Source organism: Lolium perenne, chromosome 5 (assembly GCF_019359855.2).
Source record: "Lolium perenne isolate Kyuss_39 chromosome 5, Kyuss_2.0, whole genome shotgun sequence".
NCBI classification, from domain to species: domain Eukaryota; kingdom Viridiplantae; phylum Streptophyta; class Magnoliopsida; order Poales; family Poaceae; genus Lolium; species Lolium perenne.
Window position 1 is genome coordinate 379852 of NC_067248.2, and position 21465 is coordinate 401316.

Sequence of the window (21465 nt, forward strand, 5' to 3'; positions counted from 1 at the left end):
TGTACAGGCTAGTGGCCTGCCAGACATATAGCACCTGTTAAGGCCCAGAGAAAAAGTACTGGGCTAAATTTGTTTCAATGCATCCGATAACGGCCCAGTGGGCTTTACTTGACACCGTTACGACCTAGTCGTCAAAATGAAAATTACAAACGACATAATACATGACATAATTACAGGTATAATTATAGGCAAATAATTTAATCATAAAGCACCATTGACACTGTCTAAAACTACCTATTGTGGTGGACCATGGCAGGCCAGTCCGCAAATCGAAATAACAGTTATCTGGCACCAGCGGAAATACAACAGTTCAATTCTTGACCATGGCACCACCAGATCAACACGTTTCTGAGTTCGAATCACTAGCTTTGCTGCTATATAATTTTAATCAACGTATCAATTGTTCCTTCCATGTCTACCAGCTTTTTTTCTGCTTCTTGTACCTGGCTGGTCAGCTCAACCATTTGATCATGCTGGTTCTTAACAACATCTTGTAGCTTTGCACTACACCTCTTCTCACTCTCCAGTTCTGCAGCCATATTCCTTATTTTCGATCCAGATAATAAGTCCCACATTCCGAAGAAAGCCAGGTTTTGCTGTATTTTTTTAGAGGACCTCAGATAAAACATGGATCTCCGTCTTGCGTCCTCCATCTTTCTTAGGTATAGTTAGCTGCTTTTCCATCTCAGCCTTCATTTGCAATGAAGCAAACAGGTTACCACATACACCAAGATACATCAACTTAAAAAAGGTTGTAGAATTCAGTGGATGTCAACCTGATGGGATCTTGTGGCTTCCGGTATCCATCAACAATGATCTCCCACATCTCCACGCTGCAGCTGCGAATATGAGACTCCATGGAAGATTTCCAAAAGGAAAAGTGAGTTCCATTAAAATGGAGAACGTTCCCACTATGGTTTATATGAGGCATGGGTGAAGTGTTTTTAGGGTAGTCATGGTTAACTTGGTTGTAGGACTCCCTGATACGTCCCAAACGTATCTATAATTTTTGGTGCTCCATGCTTGGTTTGTTACAATTCTTATATGTTTTTTGTGCACTTTTCCACACTTTTTAGCATTTTCTGGGACTAACCTATTAACGCAGTGCCGCAGTGCTAGTTCCTGTTTTCTGTTGTTTTTGTGTTTCAGAAAAGTTGTACATGAAAGTTTCTCGGAATTGGACGAAACAAAAGCCCAGAGTCTTATTTTTCCGGGACGAAGACGGAGCCAGAAGGACACGCGCAGGAGAGCTGCCACGTGGTAGTACAAAGGGCAGGTGCGGCCCCACCCTTGGCCGCGCCTGGCCCATGTACTGGCGCCTCGTCGCCTCGTTTGCTCCGCCCTTCCGCCTATTTATTCCTCGTATCGGGAAAACTCCAGAGACGGGAGCCTCCATCCACGAACAGTTTCGACGCCGCCGTCAACTGAAACCCCAGTTCGGGAGGGTTCTGTAGTCCATCCTGGCACCCTGCCGGAGAGGGAAATCACCGCCGGAGGCCTCTACATCGCCATGTCTTCATCCGAGGTGATGCGTGAGTAGTCCTCCACGGGACCATGGGTCCATAGCAGTAGCTAGATGGCTGTCCTCTCCTTGTGCTTCATGTATAGATCTTGTGAGCTGCCTAACATAATCAAGATCATCTATTTGTAATTGCTACATGTTGGTTTGATGTGGATCCGATTTATAGAGAGATTGCTTTGGTTGAGATTATGTATTATGTTATTATGATCTTGCATGCTCTTCGTTTCTAGTGGATGCTCTGGCCAAGTAGATGCTAGCGACTCCAAGAGGGAGTATTTATGCTCGATAGTGGGTTCATGCCTCTATTTAAACATGGGAAGTGACCTTGTTCTCTACGGTTGTAGATGTGTTGTTGCTACTAGGGAGAAAACAGCGGTATTCTATTCAAGGGTAGTTTCATCGTTTACTTTACACACATTGCTTAAAGCGATAGTCCGTTGCTTGCAACTTAATACTGGAGGGTGTCGCAGATGCAATCCTGAAGGTGGATTATTAGTCATAGATGCAGTTGGATTACGGTCTATGTATATTGTTGTAATGCCCGCATACTTTCATAGCATGTATTCTGCACCAACCATTAGCGTAGAATCTCTGTTTATCAATTGCCCATCTGTAATTTGTTTACCCAGCATATTTATTTATTGGGGAGGCGCCTCTAGTGAACTGTGGACCCCGATCCTTCTTCTTTTAATTGCAATCTTCTACAGCATTTTTCTGTTCTGTTCTCTACAAACAATTCTTTTTCCACACGGTTTGTTTAATCCTTTGTTTTCAGCAAAACCAGTGAGCTTGACAACCTCGCTGAAAGTTGGGGACAAAGTACCTGGTTGTTTGTGTGCAGGTCTCCATGTTACTGCTGACGCCGGCAGTGCGCCCTGCCACGAGTTGGTTCGCAACACCTCGGGAGAGAACGTTTTTCTCCTACTGGTCGATAAACCTTGGTTTCTTACTGAGGGAAAACTTCCTGCTGTGCTCATCATACCTTCCTCTTGGGGTTCCACTCAACGTTGCGCATAAATTCTCCTTCATCAACTTCCTTTTGGAAGGGGCTCATGCGGATAAAAAACGATTTTTTTACTAAAGGATATTTTAAAATTGGTAATGGTACATCGACAAGATTCTGGGAAGATATTTGGTTAGGGGAATCCTCGTTAGCTAGTCAGTACCCATCTTTATATAATATTGTGAACCATAAGAATGTGTTGGTGGCTCACGTATTAGCACACGTACCACTGAATATTGGTTTCAGACGTGTACTATCTGGTAATAAGTGGACAGCGTGGTTACACTTATGCCAAAGATTAATGATGGTTAATTTAAATAATGAACCGGACTGTTTTATGTGGAAGCTAACAACTAATGGGTTGTTTACAGTCAAATCTATGTATGAGGATCTTATGAATGATCATACAACGTACTTGCGGAAATATCTTTGGAAGATGAAAATCCCCCTAAAAATTAAAATTTTTATGTGGTTCCTAAGTAATAAGGTGCTATTAACAAAAGATAATCTAGCAAAGAGACAATGGAATGGGTGTACTAAATGTGTTTTTTGCGGAGAACAAGAGACGGTGGAACACTTATTCTTATCGTGTCCCTTTGCTAAACTAATATGGCGAACTGTTAATTTCACTAATAATCTCCCTCCGCCAACCAATATTACAAATATGTTTGGAAATTGGTTAAACGGTGTTGACAAACAATCCAAGGTTTTAATTCGCATTGGCGTATCAGCCTTATGTTGGTCAATATGGAGATGCCGCAATGATATAATTTTTAACAACAAGAAAAATTTCAATTTTTTACAGGTGATCTTCTCCATGGTGCATTGGATCCAACTCTGGGCTCTCCTTTCACCGCAAGAGCAACAGGATGTCATGGCTTCTGGATGCACACGGCTCCAGATGGTCGCTCAGGATATCTTGTGCCGGGCTGGTGAAGCATATTAGTCGACTAGAGGATGCTTAGTCACTTTGTGCTGTTTTCCTTTTTTCGCTGGTTGATTTTTGTATCAACTTTAAGCGAACCTTGAGATGTAATAAGTACTTCTGAACAAAATATGCTGGATGTTAATAAAAGGCTGTGTGCATCATCACGATGCAGAAGCCGGGTTTATCCCTTTTCAAAAAAAAAAAAATCAACTCCGAGCTCAGCAAGACCTTTTCTGGCGCCGTTGCCGGGGAGAAAAGCATCTCTTCTGCGAGGGGAGTCTCTCACTCTCAACTCTTTTACTTTGTTATTGTTTTGCTTGCATACTTTATTTTTATCTTGTTTGCATTTTATATCGAAAATCCAAAAAAAATTAGTTTAGCTTTTATTTCTGTTGCTTGCATTATTTTTGTTCAATGGATAGTCCCATTACTATGTCGCCTGCGGGCATGATTTTCACTTTCAAGCAAGGGAGTGAGGAAAGTTTTAAGGAAGATTTGGGTAGAATTAATAACTATTATGATAATACTGAGCCTAAAATGACCTTAAGTTTGCTTCTTAGTAGCTTTTATTTTGGACTTGTTCTTCGTTATAGGTATGCTTTGGACACTGTAGTTGGAGGAGATTTTCTCAATTGTGATGGAGACCAAGCTTTTAATGGTGTTAAGAAATTAATTGCAACATATAGCTCACCTAGTGATTATGATTCGTCTCTTATAAGTATTTGTGCTAGGTTAAATACCCTCGAAACAAGCACAACTAGTTTGAAGGAATGTTGTGTTATGCTTAGTGAAAGTTTGTCAATAAATTCTAAGCCATCAAGCTGGTTTCCTACAATGAATGTTGCTATAAATAATAAAACTCTCCAAGCTCGTTGTGATATTATGTCTGAGTTTTGCCTTATGCCAAAAGATATTTATGAGTCCCTGAATCTTTGGGAATATTCTAAAGGGGTAGAAGAAGTTATTTTAGCTGATAATACTATTTTATTACCTCTTGGAAAAGCTGAAGGAGTACATACAAGTGTCTTGGGAAGAGTGGTATCTACTGATTATCTTGTTATTGAATGTGCAGGAAAAGGACAAATCACACTAGGAAGGTCCTTGCTAGAATGCTTGGGAGCAAAGATAAATGTGGGAAAAGGAAGTATAACTTTTAGCACTCCACCAGGAGGGTCTTATTGGTTCCCTACGAAGAAAAAGAGTAGGAGCAAGAGAGGTAAACGTAATGCGCATGCGTATGCTTTTGATGAACCACCTCTTGACAATACTTGATTTGCACCCTTTCTGCGCCTAGCTCAAAGGCATTAAAGAAAAGCGCTTATGGGAGACAACCCATGTTTTATTTCTGTTATTTTTGCTTTGTTGAGTCTTGGAAGTTATTGCTACTGTAATAACATCTCCTTATCGTTTTTATTTCATTTTTGTGCCAAGGGTAGCCTCTAATAGAAAGAAAGCAGTGTTTGGGGTATTTGCAATTCTGAAACAGATTCTGTGCTGGTCACGAAGAAAATTCTTAAAAATCTCCAGAAAGTTATTTTGAGCTGAAATTTTTGTGCTTATGCCCCAGTATGTTAGATAACTTTCGTTAGTTTAGAATTTTTAGATTTGAGCAACAGAACTATTTATTTAATTATGATCTCTGCCTGCTGGTCTGTTTTGATAGATTTCTGCCATGTTTTGCATTTGCGTCTTATGCTTCGTCCTTTTGAGTTCTTTTGTGAAAAATAGCTTTGGGAAGAAGTAGCTACAATAGCATATGTTAAAATGAGTGTTTGATATGTGCCATTACTGAAGCCTTGCTGGTTTGATATATTTTTATTTGCACTAATGTTGCTAATCAATTGTGCTGAGTTTTGTGTGAAGGAAGTTTTCAAGTGTAGGGAGAGAAGAATGATGCAATAAGATGAAGCATGGAAAAGAGCTCAAGCTTGGGGATGTCCCCTGGACCCCCCAAGAAATATCCAAGAAGTACAAGCGTCAAAGCGGACATCCCCTCTTCATCAACAAAAAGCACCAGATCATTTTTCAACACGCTATATTTTTATTCCTTCATGTGATATGTGTTATCCTTGGAGCGTCTTTACTTTTTGCTGTGTGTTTACTTTCAATAAAGTTGGATCCCATCATTCATGTTTACTTTGGAGTGAGACACGCTCCGGTGTTTTGCATGTTTATTTTGGAGTCAGACACGCTCCACTGTTATGCATTTTGCGTTGGAGAGAGACACGCTCCACTTTTACATTTATTTGAGTTTCAATAGCTCTCTGGACATTTACTTGTTTTTCATATATGAGAGTTGTTTGGTTTCATTTGGTTGGCGTTGGAAGCATGAAAAAAGTTTTATGTGTATGTGATGCAAATGGAAGCATTTTTAAACTGTGGCATAGTTATTTTTGCATATCTTGCTAGATGTTATTCTCATGATGAGCTTGTTAATTATGCTTTCATTATGATTAGTCTCAAATACTGAGAGTGTTTAGTGTGCCATTCAAGGTTTCATGCATTGTTTTTAGCATACAATAGAAAAGCATATTATTGTGGTATATATTCTCCTACGAATGTTTTTATTTGGGTCGACTTGGCACATGTTTTGCAACATGTTATGACTACATTCCAGTCAATTCTTGCCTCTATGATCATTTAGTTTGCAACTTGTGTATCACTTTATGCTTTGATTAATATATTTTGTCGTTGTGCATGATTATGGCCATTATGCTCTCTTAGTTGGTCGCACCCGGTCTTTTTCTAGCCTCCATTTGTGTGAGTATTTTATTCATGCATCCAACCACCAAAAACCAAATATGCCAAAGTGTCCACCATATCTACCTATATGTGGTATTTCATTGCCATTCCATAGTAGGTTGCTCATGTGCTACCTTTAAATTTCAAAGTATTATATTTTTGTTGCTCATGGGAAAGTAGTCAAAAATGATTATTGTGCCTAGCGTGTGTTCCTTGTGTAACCGTAGCTCTTTTAAGTTGCTTGTTGTGTGATAACCATTGAAATACTGGGGACACCTCAGCGTGCTTTGCCGCTGAATATCATGTGGGTTGCTATGCATGTTCATCTTGTCTGAAATGGAGGGGATTATCCATGAAAAATAGTTTGAGTATACATTTTTGTTAGAGAAGAACATTGGGCCGCTAACCGAAGCCATGTATCATGGTGGAAGTTTCAGTTGGACAAATCCTCAATCTCTTATGAGAAAGCTTCTAGCAATAAAAAATAAGAGGAGTCCATTTATCTGTTGCTCGTGTCGTCCCGGTATGGATGTCCCAAGTTGAAGATGCTTTAAAAATGAGAAATCAAAAGCAATGCATCTCCTAGGACCTTTGTACAGGAGGCGCGGGGGTACCCCTTTGTGATACTCGGTTAAAACAACTTGTATGTGATGAGAGCTAATGGTGATCCGAGGTGAGTAGGACGAGGTGTGAGCACTAGTAGCAATTATGCATGAGGCTTCCGATTTAGAAGTAGCACTTTTGCACAACCCATATGCTTTGTACTTACCGTTGACATCATCCACCTCTCAAAAGTGCATTTTATACTCTTGTTGTTTCAATAAAAAGCTCTAGCACATGAGTGATCTTACTTGCCTCTCAAAGAGAGCCCTTCTTTTACTTTTATGTTGAGTCTCCACCTTCTAGTTTATGCACCACTTATGAGAGGATAGTTGTCATTCTTAGTTTTATGTGCATGGTCCCAAGATTTTATTGATTGATTCATAATTATGGTATTGCTTGTTCAAACTTTTTGTTTCTAGTCATCCTTATAATCTTTTAAAGGTGTCCAAGCATTTATGTTTTGCTTCCACTTATGGGACAAGCTGAGTACCACTTTATTATGTATCTATGCTATGCTCTTGACAATCACTTTGCTTTCCATGCACGTTATACATTTTGTTTTGTTTGATTACTATTCATGTTTTAGCATGGTTATTAAGTTTCATTGTTTGATTATATCTATCATGCTTATGTTAGGATTCTATGATTCCAGCTATGTTTGCTTTTACACCTAGATTGATCAAAGTAGTGTGACAACATGTCACCTAAAAAATTATTTGTTTGTTATCACTTTCCTACTCGAGGACGAGCAGGAGTTAAGCTTGGGGATATTGATACGTCCCAAACGTATCTATAATTTTTGATGCTCCATGCTTGTTTTGTTACAATTCTTATATGTTTTATGTGCACTTTTCCACACTTTTTAGCATTTTCTGGGACTAACCTATTAACGCAGTGCTGCAGTGCCAGTTCCTGTTTTCTGCTGTTTTTGTGTTTCAGAAAAGTTGTACATGAAAGTTTCTCGGAATTGGACGAAACAAAAGCCTAGAGTCTTATTTTTACGGGATGAAGACGGAGCCAGAAGGACACGCGCAGGAGAGCTGCCACGTGGCAGTACATAGGGCAGGCGCGGCCCCACCCTTGGCCACGCCTGGCCCGTGTACTGGAGCCTCGTCGCCTCATTTGCTCCGCCCTTCCGCCTATTAATTCCTCGTATCGGGAAAACCCCAGAGACGGGAGCCTCCATCCACGAAAAGTTCCGACGCCGCCGTAGACCAAAACCCCAGTTCGGGAGGGTTCTGCAGTCCATCCCAGCACACTGCCGGAGAGGGAAATCACCGCCGGAGGCCTCTACATCGCCATGTCTTCATCCGAGGTGATGCGTGAGTAGTCCTCCACGGGACCATGGGTCCATAGCAGTAGCTAGATGGCTGTCCTCTCCTTGTTGTACTTCATGTATAGATCTTGTGAGCTGCCTAACATGATCAAGATCATCTATTTGTAATTGCTACATGTTGGTTTGATGTGGATCCGATTTATAGAGAGATTGCTTTGGTTGAGATTATGTATTATGTTATTATGATCTAGCATGCTCTCCGTTTCTAGTAGATGCTCTGGCCAAGTAGATGCTAGCTACTCCAAGAGGGAGTATTTATGCTCGATAGTGGGTTCATGCCTCTATTTAACCATGGGAAGTGACCTTGTTCTCTACGGTTGTAGATGTGCTGTTGCTACTAGGGAGAAAATAGCGGTGTTCTATTCAAGGGTAGTTTCATCGTTTACTTTACACACATTGCTTAAAGCGGTAGTCCGTTGCTTGCAACTTAATACTGGAGGGTGTCGCAGATGCAATCCTGAAGGTGGATTATTAGTCATAGATGCAGTTGGATTACGGTCTATGTATATTGTTGTAATGCCCGCATACTTTCATAGCATGTATTCTGCACCAACCATTAGAGAATCTATGTTTATCAATTGCCCATCTGTAATTTGTTTACCCAGCATATTTATTTATTGGGGAGGTGCCTCTAGTGAACTGTGGACCCCGGTCCTTCTTCTTTTAATTGCAATCTTCTACATCATTTTTCTATTCTGTTCTCTGCAAACAATTCTTTTTTCACACGGTTCGTTTAATCCTTTATTTTCAGCAAAACCAGTGAGCTTGACAACCTCGCTGAAAGTTGGGGACAAAGTACTTGGTTGTTTGTGTGCAGGTCTCCACGTTGCTGCTGACGCCGGCAGTGCGCCCTGCCACGAGTTGGTTCGCAACACCTCGGGAGAGAACGTTTTTCTCCTACTGGTCGATAAACCTTGGTTTCTTACTGAGGAAAAACTTCCTGCTGTGTTCATCATACCTTTCTCTTGGGGTTCCACTCAACGTTGCGCATAAATTCTCCTTCATCAACTCCGCGCTCAGCACTCCCCAGGGGTAGCAGCCCCATTAGTAGTCCCACCACTTAGATTCTTAAGCATGGCACTCATTTCTGCCATTTGGTTCTAGAGATCATCCTCTTTTTTCTTTTTCTCAGCTTCATATGCTAAGAATCTGGATTTCATCTCCTTAACCGAAAGGTTAAAGTCTTCATTTGCTCTGATACCAATTGAAAGATCAGAGATTGTAAACCTCGAGGGGGGTGAATAGGTTTCTACAAATTTAAATTCTTTATTTGCAGTATTAAGCTTTGCAGAATATAAATGTGAGCCTAATACAAACTAGGTGAGGCAACCTAGATGATAATGCAAGTAACTCAAGCACGAAGGCTCTCACAGGATATATAACACAAGTAAAGAGATAGGTTAGGAATAATCGAAAGCATGCGGAGACGAAGATGTATTCCCGTGTTCCCTTCCTTTGCAAGAAGGTACGTCACGTTTGGAGAGGTGGGGATCCCACGAAGGATTTCCTAATGCCACGAAGGCTCACCTTATTCTCCGAGCCTATCCCACGAAGGAATATCTCTTTCACTTGTGGTAGACTTTGAGGCAGCCTCCAAACCTTCACAATCCTTGTCGGAGCAAATCCACATCCCGGATGCTTCCGGACGATTCTGCCCACCTAGGGTTCCCAAGATTTGGCTCGGTGAGACTATAGATCAAGACCTCCTCTAGCTATTCCCTAGAGGGATTTGAGTTTTTGTGGAGGAGGAGGGAGATCTGAAGCTTTTGGTGTTTGCAAGAATAGAGTATGGGAGAGAGAGAGCTCAAGAACAGAGTATAGTGTAGTGCCTAACTGTTCTGAGGTAGGTGAAGGGGTATTTATAGTCCAAGTCAAAATCCAGCCGTTGGGGAAGTGTCCAGCTTAGCATTTGGTTGAGGTGGCCAGTCTGCCGGGCCAGGCGCCGGACCAGCCGGTGAGACGCCCGGTCGTGCAGGGCCCCATGCCGGGCCGGCCGGTAGCTGCCGGACGTGGTGTCGGGCAGACACCGGGCGAGCGTTGTTCACTTCCTGGAATGTGTCTGGTGTGCACCGGCATAGGGGCCGTCCTGCGCCGGACCGTCCGACGGGAGACCCGGTCCTGCTGGCACGTAGATCGGGACAGCCGGCAGCCGCCGGGCGAGGCGCCGGATAAGCACCGGGCGAGCGTTGTTGTCTTACTGTAAGGTGCCCGGTGTGCACCGGCGCCACAGCCGGCCTATGCCGGGCCGGCCGGTGCCACACCCGGTGCCGCCTGACCAGAAGCCGACTAGAGGAAGAAAACTGGTGTTCCCCTTTTCATCGAAGTGGGGGTCTTCCTTCACCTTCTTGTTCTACTGATACACCATTATGCTCGATGGACTAAAACCTAGGAATAATCTTGTAGGCAAGCATTAGTCCAATACTGTAGCTACGGTGTGATTGTTACCAAAATAATGGATAAGGGTAAAATACCCTTACACTTGCCCAACTATATTTTGTTCTGTGGATGAGTCTGATGCGGTTATATATCATGTGAAGTGGAGGAAGATGAAGCTGTGTTGACTGTCCTACCGAGGCATGTCCTGAATATTAGCGTGTGGAAGATGGCACTTGATCAACATCAACAGAAAAAGGAGAAAGGGTTGGGGATATAGTATAGAGAGTTTTATGAACTAACCTCCACACGTATTCGCTAGTTTCACTTCTACGTCAATACTCAAGCTGTAATAGATGGGCCTTTGTGAGATAGTGTAACAGGTGACAATTGGTGCCAGCAACGACCACTATGGCCGCGTGGAACTCCACACTGGGGAATAAAATGTGAAGAACTTTCCCCCTTATCCATACTGATATGATCATAAACAAAATTATTAGAAAACACGCTAGAGGGTAATTATAGGTGAGAATGAGAATTGTTTAATTATGGGAAGCAACAGACCATGGCAAACAACATTATGTAAAGTACAAATAGAATGGTTCGCAGATGCATGTTGGGGACACATACCATTTTTAGGTGCGTGAGTCCAAGGTCTTGGTTCATTAATCGCCTTTGTGCATCGATGCTTTTCATCACCATAATCAATTCATGTGGGAAGAAGTCAAAAAGCACTAGTATATGTCTAATCTTTGAGTTCATATATATGTTAATTAAGTTATTTGTAAATTGTGGGCGCAAATAACGTCGATGCTTCCTAGGTCCCAAAGCACAAAAAGGATAGTTGCTGACTCTGATTAAAATGCTGGTAACTTGAGATTGTAACAGAGAAAGAAAATGATGGCCGAAATCCTTCTGACACTTAGTGATTAGCATCTCACAAGAAAACACACGGTTGCTTGGGATAACAAAAGTTTTAAGCATTACACCCGGCCTCTGAATAGTTAAGATGCACACAGCCATCCAAGATCCAAGACACATCGAAAAGAAATACAAAAGATCGTATCTATAAGTGTAATCAAACTACACCGTATGAGGCAAAATCCTACGGTTATGCAGCCACCCATGTTGGGTAATAAACTCCTTGGCCATTTCCTCCAACTGTGTAGACACCTCCGTAAAGAGGTCGCGGTCCTCCAAACGCTGAAGCGACGACCATAAACGGAGTAAAGTTATACACCGGTAGATGACCTACATAAGAGAAGAATTTTCATTGTCAAAACCTTATCATTTCTACATAGCCAAAGCGACCATATAACAGCAATCGCTCCCACTCTGATAAGAGTCTTAAACCTAGCATCCACCCATTTAGCCAATTGCCAAAAATATTTGCAATGTTTTTTGGAGGGTATAAGTTAGAACCTATCTGAATGATTGACCATGTAGACCTAGCGAACCGACACTGGAAGAAAATGTGTTTTATTATCTCCTCGTCGTGACAGAAAACACATTTCGTACAACCATGCGAGTTGCGTTTTGGAAGGTTATCTTTAGTAAGAATAACACCACGAGGAAGGTACCATGCAAAGACCTTAGTTTTTAATGGTATCTTCATCTTCCAAATGGATTTATTATTAAAAACCGGCTGAATTGGTTCGATTAATGCCTTATACATGGACCCAACCGAGAAAACCCCATTTTTGGTAAGGCCCCAGTGGAACTCATCAGATCCCTGTAACAACTAGACTGGAGCTAATCTTTGTTGTAGCTCATTCCAAGAAGCCAACCGGGGTCCAATAAGGTCACACCTGAACGTCATAGACGGAGGAGATGTTTCCATCACCTTATGTAAGGTATCACCTTTATGACGTACTATATTGTACAAGGCTGGATATTGTTCTCGAATGGCGGTTGCTCCCAACCACTTATCCTCCCAGAACCTAATCTCAGACCCATGTCTAATGGAGAAGGAAGCATATGCAAAGAAGTACTTCTTAGTTGCCATGATACCAGCTCAAAAATGAGAATCCCCGGGTTTCCAGATGACCTGAGAGATTGCTTTTGAGCCAATATACTTTCTCCGCAACAAGTTCTGCAATATACCATCCTCAGTTAGCAACTGAGCCAGCCATTTACCTAGCAATGCTCTGGTTTTAACCTCTAGATCATGAACACAAAGTCCACCTTGATCTTTTGGATGGCAAATGACACTCCATTTTGTCAACCGATATTTCTTCTTCTCACTATCTCCTCTCCAAAAGAATCTTGATCGAAAAAAAATCAGGTCTTTTTTTCCTAGGCCTTCTTGAACGGCATAAAAAAATTCAGGTCTTTTTTTCCTAAGTTTGGTATAATATTTGCCCCCAACAACTTGGTTGATGCCTTCTGTTGGAGTAAAAATTAAAATTTAGACTACAAAAACTGAGATGAGCACTTGTTGGCAGAGCCGAAAATGATTTTCAGTGTTTTGAAGACTCATTCCAAACCCAGGCATTGATACAATTGATCTAGAGTCCTCTGTGACAACATTATTACAATTGACCAGAAAACTTCGATGCAGCACACCAAGCTTTTGAGGGAATTTCTCATCATGCTTTAGGTTTGAAAGATGTAGAGGATGATAGCACGTTACGGTACAACTTATTTTAAGTCCGTCAGTTCTTTTTTTACAAGTATTTATATAGTTTTATTATAGCACTCAAATTTATGTTGTGTCATTTGATGGAAGATGGCTTTGTGTTGTCTTTTGTTTGTGGATTTTTCCGTCCCGTCCCTCCCCCATGTGGAGGACCCGATGACTTCCACCACGTGCCTCCCTAACTCGGGGCAACGACGTTCTTTACCTACGCACCGCATCTTGCCGAAAAGTTGAGCCCTGCCACGGCGTTGCACGAACGCACTGTGCCCTCAAACACCCCCCTCCCCACCCCGGATTCACCTCACGCTCTAGTAACGAGACGCCTGATCGGAAGGAGCAGCTAGTGGGGCGCCGCATCCCTCATCCGACGAGAGGAACACTTGGAATATATGCGAAGCACGGGTGTTGTCCTAGTAATAATAAAAAATAAAAATGCATTCATACTACTACGTGTTACTCAAAGACGTACACCTTGGAAAAGAATGTTTTGTTTTTTATATATGGATGGATCGCACTGGTTCAAGCAACGGTCGTTGGTGTCCATACCAACCGAATCGCATCAATCAAACGTGTCAGCTCTCAGCTCTCCATAGCGATCGACTGGATCCACGTACGTATTGATCGTTGGCAAAGAATCCGTCGCGGCCACGTCTCACTTCCATAAATACCAAGTCTACCCACGCGGCCGGCCCTATTTATCTTCCTCGATGATCGCCCTGTACCGCCCCGATCAGATCTCCACAAACCCTAGCTAACCCCACGCCAGCCAGCCAGCCATGGACTTCTCCTCCGACGACGAGTGGATCGTCCTCGACGCCAAGAACCCCGCCGACTCCTCCGACGACGACCGCGGCGTCCTCGCCCTCGGCTCCCCCACCTGCTCCGACTACGAACTCGACCTCGACCTCTCCTCCGACGACTCGGACGACGATGACTCCGTCACATCCCGCCGCGCCGCCGTCCCCGACGACGACGACTACATGTCCTCCGATCCCTACGAGCTCGAGTGCGACGACGACGCCGACCCCTACGCGGCGCAGCCCCTCACCCGCCCGCTCTCCGGCATGTTCCACCACACGCCCTGGGACTCGGTCGCCTACGCCGCCTTCGACCCGCTCCGCGCCGCCAACTCGGCCGCCAAGCGCCTCATCCCGGACCCGGCCTTTGCCGTCTTCCCGGAGACCGTCACCGTGCTCGCCTCCACCCGCGGCCTCGTCTGCCTCCGCGGCAACACCTCCGGCCTCTACTACGTCGCCAACCCGGCCACCTTCCGCCGGGTCCGCCTCCCGCCCCACACCCGCGACCACCGCCTCGACGCCGAGCCCGCCGTCGTCATCACCTTCGAGCAGCCCCCCCATGCCTCCTCCGCCGGCTTCCACCACTACAGCGTCGTCGTCGCCTTCCAGGTCCACGACGGCGTCTGGGCGGTCGAGTCCTTCTCGTCCCGCACATGGGACTGGACCGTCGGATCCGACATCTGCGCGCCCGAGACCGTCATCGCCTCCTCGGGCGTCGGCGCACTCGGCCGAGCCTTCTGGCGCACCACCATCGGACACATCCTCTGCGTCACCCCCGAGACGGGCACCGTAGACCTCATCCCGGCGCCGCACGAGGTGGACGCCAGGCCCGACTGGGAGATCGGGGAGATGGAGGGAAACTTCGCCGTCGCCTGCGCCGACAACGCCAGGAAGGAGGTCGCAGCGCTATACCTCGTCGCCGGGGAGGCCGGCGCCACGCAGTGGCAGTGGGCGGGACAGTTCGACGGCGAGAAGGCCGGCTGCCACCCCGGGATGACCCTTCTCCGCTCCCAGGGCGCTGCCGAGGTCGTCGTCTGGGACTCGGTCGCCGATCTAGTCATCGCCTTGGACTTCGACGGCAGGCAGACGCGCAGCATCGGCCCACTCAACGGAGGAAACTACTACACCGACTTCATACCCTACATCGGCACGGACACCGAGATCTACAGGTATAAACATCGAACATATCCTCATATTCTCTCTGTTCTGTTACTAATAGCAGCAACGTGTGAGATTAAATTAATCATGACATGCAAAAGAACTGCGCTTTGCTCTGTTTTCAAGAACAGAGGATTTTCTTGTTTTCCGTCTGCAAGTCGATGTGGAAATTGTAGCGCTTTGCATGACTAGATAGCTGCAAGTTGAGATTAATATGTTGGTCATTGTTCTAGATGAATTTGGCTGTTTGTTTGGTAGGCACGCCTGAAAATATGCAGTCTTTGCTGCAAGTCTTTTGAGTCCTAGTCAACTTAACGTGTTAATTACGCGCTGTATATGGATGGTGATATCAGCATGCAATTGCATATTGACTAGACTTGTTGGAGTGTACTACATGTTTGTCAATTGGATCGTGCTTCTTTAGGTTTCATTGGTCGACCTGTCTATTTCCTTGTGGATGTGGATGGTATTTGTGTGTCTGCCTGATAATGACCTGTAATTTTTGGTTTATCTATTCTTTACCTTAAAGTTGATCTTACCCGTTGATCTTACCCTTTTCCAATAGCAGTGATAAGAAATAAGGGTACTGCTCTTTTGTGCATTTTCTGGTCCATTTGATAATATGATCGCAGTTTTCACCTTCCTTTCATTGCATGCTGAATTTGTCAGTATCAGAATTGAATGAAAAGATCTTTCTTTGTCATCCTAACAATTTTTTTGTCGAACTTGAATGCTGCCATCACCATCTAGTAAAACTGACTGAATTGGTCTTTGACCTAACTATGCTTGAACTTGAATGCTGCCATCACCATCTAGTAAAACTGATATGGACCTGTAATTTTTAGTTTAACTATTTTTTACCTGAAAGTTTATCTTAAGAAATAATGGTAGTGTTCTTTTATGCATATTCTGATCCTTTTAATAATAGGATTGCAGTGTTCATGTTCTATTCATTGCATGCTGAATTTCTTCCCTCTGTTCTGTTACTAGTATTGCACTATTAATCTGTAGTATCAGCAAACGTGTGAAAACAATTGCACTTTCCTCTGTTTTAAAGAACAGAGGTTATTCCCTGCTTTAGGTCTGCAAGTCAGTGTGCAAACTGTAGAATTTTGCATGACTGAATAACTACAAGGTTGAGATTAATATTGTGGGTCATTGCTCTAGATGAATATGGTTCTTTGCTCGGTAGACGTACCTGAAAATATGCATAGTCTTTACTGGAAGTCTTTTGAGTCCTAGTCAATTTAACACATTAACACGATGTGTATGGATGGTGATATCAGCATGCATACTGATTAGACGCGTTGGCGTGTAATACATGCTTGTCAATTGGATCATGCTTTTTCGTTGGTCGACCTGTCAATTTCCTTGTGGTATGTGGTGGTATCACTGTCTAGAAACATTCACTGAAAATCATTCTCCAATTTTTTTTGGACTGAAAAGGTGTTTGTTTGTCAGCATGATATGGACTCGTACTTCTTGGTTCATATTATATTGTTCCCTGAAGTTGTGTTCTCCTTTTTGCAAATCATAGCAATAAGATATTATAGGTTTGTATCTTCAAATTTAACTGTCCATCAGAACTGAATGAGAACGTCTTTGTTTGTCAGCCTGTCAATTTGCTTGTGGAATTTCAATGCTGCCATCACCATCTAGTAAAACTGACTGCTTTTGTTTGACCTCTCACCATGCTTCTAATTTTTGTTGCTTAGCCTGATATTGACAGTACTGTCTGGTTTATTCACTTACCTTGTTCGTCCTTTTTTCAATTACCACTAGTTGATAAGATAATGGGATTTCTATCTTTAAATTCATTCTACATTTTTATGAGGCTGTGTGATGTTGTAATATTACTGAAAAAACAGTTCTTAGGTCATGTAGAAATTTAACACGCCTTATGGTTCATTTAGCCTATCATTATTATTATGATCTATAATTGGAAAGCTGTTATATGTTTACCTCTTTGCTCTTAATATAGATACCTAAACTAGCTAACACTGATGCTTTTTTTTGCTGAATGTTTTTATGAGGTTTTGACTATCCAAATTCAGAGATGTCTAACATTGTTCTTTTGTATTCAGTGAGGAAGTTGGTGCTATGTTCATTACTGTGGATGCAGTTACCTACAGAATTCCACAGTCATCTGTCAAAGAAGAACAGTTCTGAGGTTCCAACTAAATCTGTAAGTATCAGCACACTGTGCTCGACACTGACCTGCAACCCGCTATATTCTTTTTTTTTCCACCTGTACATTTCTATCCTGCTCCATCTGACATATTTACTCTGCTGTACCCATCGTCGGCAGGAACCAAACAATGGCAAGGATTCCTTGATGATAGAGCAAGGAATAATGAAGCTTCCAGATCTTGTGCAGCATAAGGAGAGCTCTAGAGATAGAAGAAGCATCATTCTTTCGATGGATGTTTTTGCCCGCCTGCGCTATATAAGCATCTCTCATGCAGTTTATCTAGTTGTACAAACGGAACTATGCTATGTTTTCGTGTTATTTTTCTAAGGGACAGAACAATGCTCTCTTATTGCATGGATGTTTTTGTCTGCCTTGTACAAAGTTAGGTTTTGCAGACCATTTGCCGTGGGACACGTTTTTGTTTGCTGAATTGAACTACAATTCTGGTAAGTTTAGCGAATTTCCGGTTGTTCCTTTTGTTGCATTGATCAGTTCCTGCTGGATATGTTGCTTCTGCTGTAGCACATGATTGAAGACTGGCTGATGCATTTTTCATTATAGGATGATGGTATTTTTCAGTACAGCTTGAAGAAACTGTGCTGTGCGTGCTTAGTTTGAGATCGTATTGCCTTTGCGTTTGTTTGGTTCAGCTACTTTGCTTCCTGTGTGTTCTGAGAATTAAAGAAATGATGCACAGCTAGCGGTACAACTTTATGTTGGCGTGATCTAGGTGAATCTGAGTAAGAAAAGAGGGATACATATAGGGGGTGTGACCTAGCTATTTCCATTGGATCCCAGCTCCCAGTACTCGTAGACCGAATGTGGTCCTGGAGACAGACAGATGTCTGAACCTGAAGCAAGCATTGAATTTGAACCAAGCGGTGTCACTAGGAGCTCTTTTTCTGACTTTCACAACTTTTTAGAATTTCGTAGTGCAACATGAATAGTCAGATGTATCCAGATGACCATCTCTAATAATCTTTATCCCAACTCACCATGGATTAGTCAGATGATAAGTTAGTGACATATTGAAGATGTACAAAATATACATGTCAGGTCATTTTTAATTTTAGGTATCTCGAAGTCACACACATACATAAATAATGATACCATCTAAGTCCAATGCAAGTATAAATGATGTCACTGGTGATAGGGGCATGAGGTCACTGTCGGATACAATGAACAAGCGTACATAGATAGGCACTGATAAGAAATGAAGAACACCAGACTAATCAGTCAATGTGCTAGATCGATGGAAAATTCAACTGTTGACAGAACTGAGCAATTTCAGTGTGCTCTTTGCCCGTTAATACATGCAGACGAATAAGAAGTGATTAGATGCCAGCCCGTGCTCGGACGCTGGTGATGAATCAATAACATCCAACCAACCAATAGCATCTAGCAGTGTGAGTGACAGATTTTAGGTTCAGAATATTATAACAAGTAGCTGCAAGCATAGAAAGAAGGAGCAAACTCAACATAAAAGTACATCAGTAGTATAAAGTGAAATTCATTATACTGTAACTTCATCTTTGTAATCATAAGGTTGTCTGAACCTATGTCCGTCCTCCTGATGCTTGAGGCGTCTCTGCTCTGTACATAGCTTAGAAAAGTTTTTCGTTTATTAGCTTCTTTGTTTTTTGCTTCTTTTGTTTTTCTATTTCGGGCTGTAACTCACACCTTCTTTGGTGTTATCCCAAAACATGTCTGAACCTGAAGCAGCTTGTTGTGGATATACTTCATAGGTATATCATCGACATGGTCCGATTCCGGCAAGTCCGGATGGCCCACAGATGGTGGTGATGGCATATGGCCCACCGGGCGGCTCAGTTGCTGTCGATCAAGATGGAAGATGTCCAGCCCAGGAACAAGGAGCCGGATCCGAACCGGCCTACTGAGGTAGCCGGATCTGAACCAACCTACTGAGGTAGCCGGATCCCAACCGGCCTACTGAGGTAGCCGGATCCTTGGAGGTCTATGCCAGGAGTCAGATCCGTGAAGGCTCATGAAGGAAGCTGGATCCATGACGACAAGTTAGGCATAGGTGGATCCTTGACGTACACGGCAATGTAATATTCCGTAGTTAGGCAACTTGTATTCCGGGTAGGACTCTCCATAGAAACCCTAGATCCGAGCGCTTATATAAGCCGGATCCGGGGAGCCTTTAGGGCAGATCTCGAACTAGCAACGAGACAACCACAACTCATTGTAACAACGCGAAAGCGCCCAGATAATTCCAGACAAGCAGCAGTAGGCCCTGTCATCGAGCAGGTGTTTCGAAGCTGGGTAAATCGCGTACCACCGTCCCGAGGACTCTCCGCCCAATGGCCCTTACTTCTTCTCCCCCTCGTGAGGATCCCTCCTCCGAGGTACCGTCGAATAGGCAACGACAGTTGGCGCCCACCGTGGGGCCAGCGGCGTCTGGAGGCCGGAACCGGGAGGGTTCCGCCGTGGGAAGCTTCGACGACACCATCGCTGTGGGGCGTGTCTTGTACACCGGCAACTTTCCGATCGTCCCTCAGTACTAGTGTTGGATTCCGGCCAGGACCGACCCCGTCAAGCTCTCCATCGTCCCGATCGACGGGATACACATCTTCATCGGCGAGACCATCGATTCCGACGGAAACGCACTGGTAAGTAACGCAGACTCGACCGCCATTGAGCAGGACGCAGTCGCGAAGATACCATCCGAGTTGCTGGAGCTTCCCAAGGAAGAATCCGCCTTAGATCGAAATTTTAAATCCTAAATTTTAGAAGTCGGATCCGCACCTAAATTTTGAAAGTCGGATCCGCACCTAAATTTTGGTAACCGGATCCGCACCTAAATTTTGGACCACCTAGCATGCTCCGGCTAGCACGGCTCAGAATATACAACCGAACTACTGATTCTGTTTCATCGGCCGGACGAGGAACTTCCGCCTGCTCCGCCTACGCTCACATGCGAGCAGAGGTGGCAGACATCTACGTCGCCATCACAGGTGACCTCGGAACCAGGGGGCTCGACTTTACAACCGCGCGCGTGATATGGTCGAAGACAACTGTGGACGAAATAAATCCATAGGTCATCAATTTTTTTCCGCCTAGCTGGTTCGAGGCCGTCCGTGACGTGCTGACCGACGCAGCCATTGAATTCACGTCAAAGGGCAGATCGATCAGGAGGAAAAGAAAGATTGATGCAGCATGGCCCAAGTCCAAAGGAGGTGTCGTATTTTACAACATACTACAGTACTAGTTACGTTGGCTGCTGAATAAATCAAGGAGCTCTCTTCATGCTTCAGCTCACACGGGTTTAGATTGAAGAACATAATCATTGCGGTGTCGTGGTGAACGATGAGGATGTCGGAACTGTGACAAATCGGGCACCTCTGGTGCTCTCTTGCCGCGATCGACTCCGGCAACTCAAACATCGCATTCGCCTCTGCCTTCATCTGGTTTAGGCGGAAATTTTATAGGCTCCGTTGGTTCTTACAGTCGGAGTAGTAAGACCTGGAGCGACCATCACCAAAAGCCGTCCCGCCGGTTTAAGCCGTTAGCTGGGAGACGGCTTGCACTGCTACATCAATTTGGTATATGTTTACGTAAACTATGAACTTTGCCATAGTCGGATTCGTGTTGTCGCCACCATGTCCGGATTTGTCTCCGCCACGACCAAACATTGGCTCTGCTAAGAAACAGCTAAGTCTCTATTTATATTTAATATTTTAATATTTTGTGATCATGCGATTAAGATTGGTTCACTCACGTCTTGAGTCTTTTACCGCTTTCACTGTTGATCATATCTTTTTCACGATTTGCCTCGAGCTCGTGAAAAACTTTGTGCTGTTTTGCCACCTTACGGCTCCAGTACTTTAGAAAAATCCGCCTTCGGGCGTTAGCTTAAGCTTAAGTTTTCTGGCCTACACGTTTTCTGTTGTTTTATGTGTGGATTCCTTAGTAGTGACATATCGGTACTTAAAGCCGGCCTCTGTTTCTGAGGTTCTTGATTGTTTCACTATTAAGCGCTATCGCCTCAGCAGATGTTCTGTGTTTAAAGTTTGCCGTCTCGCGAAAAGTCAAGCATATAAACCAGAAGAACGGATAAACCAGCACTTGCTTAAAACATATAAATTACATTAACTGTTCAAGATAGTCGAGTTGTTTCCGCCTTGATAGTTTTATGTTGTTCAACTGCTGC

The 21465-nt window shown here is 43.7% G+C and overlaps 1 protein-coding gene across 1 annotated transcript; it reads left to right on the forward strand.

Moving 5' to 3' along the window:
- Positions 1 to 13833: 13833 nt before the first annotated feature.
- Positions 13834 to 17764, forward strand: LOC127319749 (uncharacterized). The gene is made up of 3 exons (XM_051349715.2): positions 13834 to 15111; positions 17185 to 17285; positions 17409 to 17764. Exons 1-2 carry the CDS (start codon positions 13922 to 13924, stop codon positions 17267 to 17269), a joined length of 1275 nt encoding a protein of 424 aa, XP_051205675.1. The 5' UTR covers positions 13834 to 13921; the 3' UTR covers positions 17270 to 17285; positions 17409 to 17764.
- Positions 17765 to 21465: the final 3701 nt, after the last annotated feature.

Bases quoted from the DNA above. Each gene is read 5' to 3' on its own strand.
- LOC127319749 (XM_051349715.2), top strand. From the start codon at position 13,922: ATGGACTTCTCCTCCGACGACGAGTGGATCGTCCTCGACGCCAAGAAC. The intron at 15,112-17,184 runs GTATAAACATCG...TTTTGTATTCAG, and splicing joins ACGGACACCGAGATCTACAG to TGAGGAAGTTGGTGCTATGT.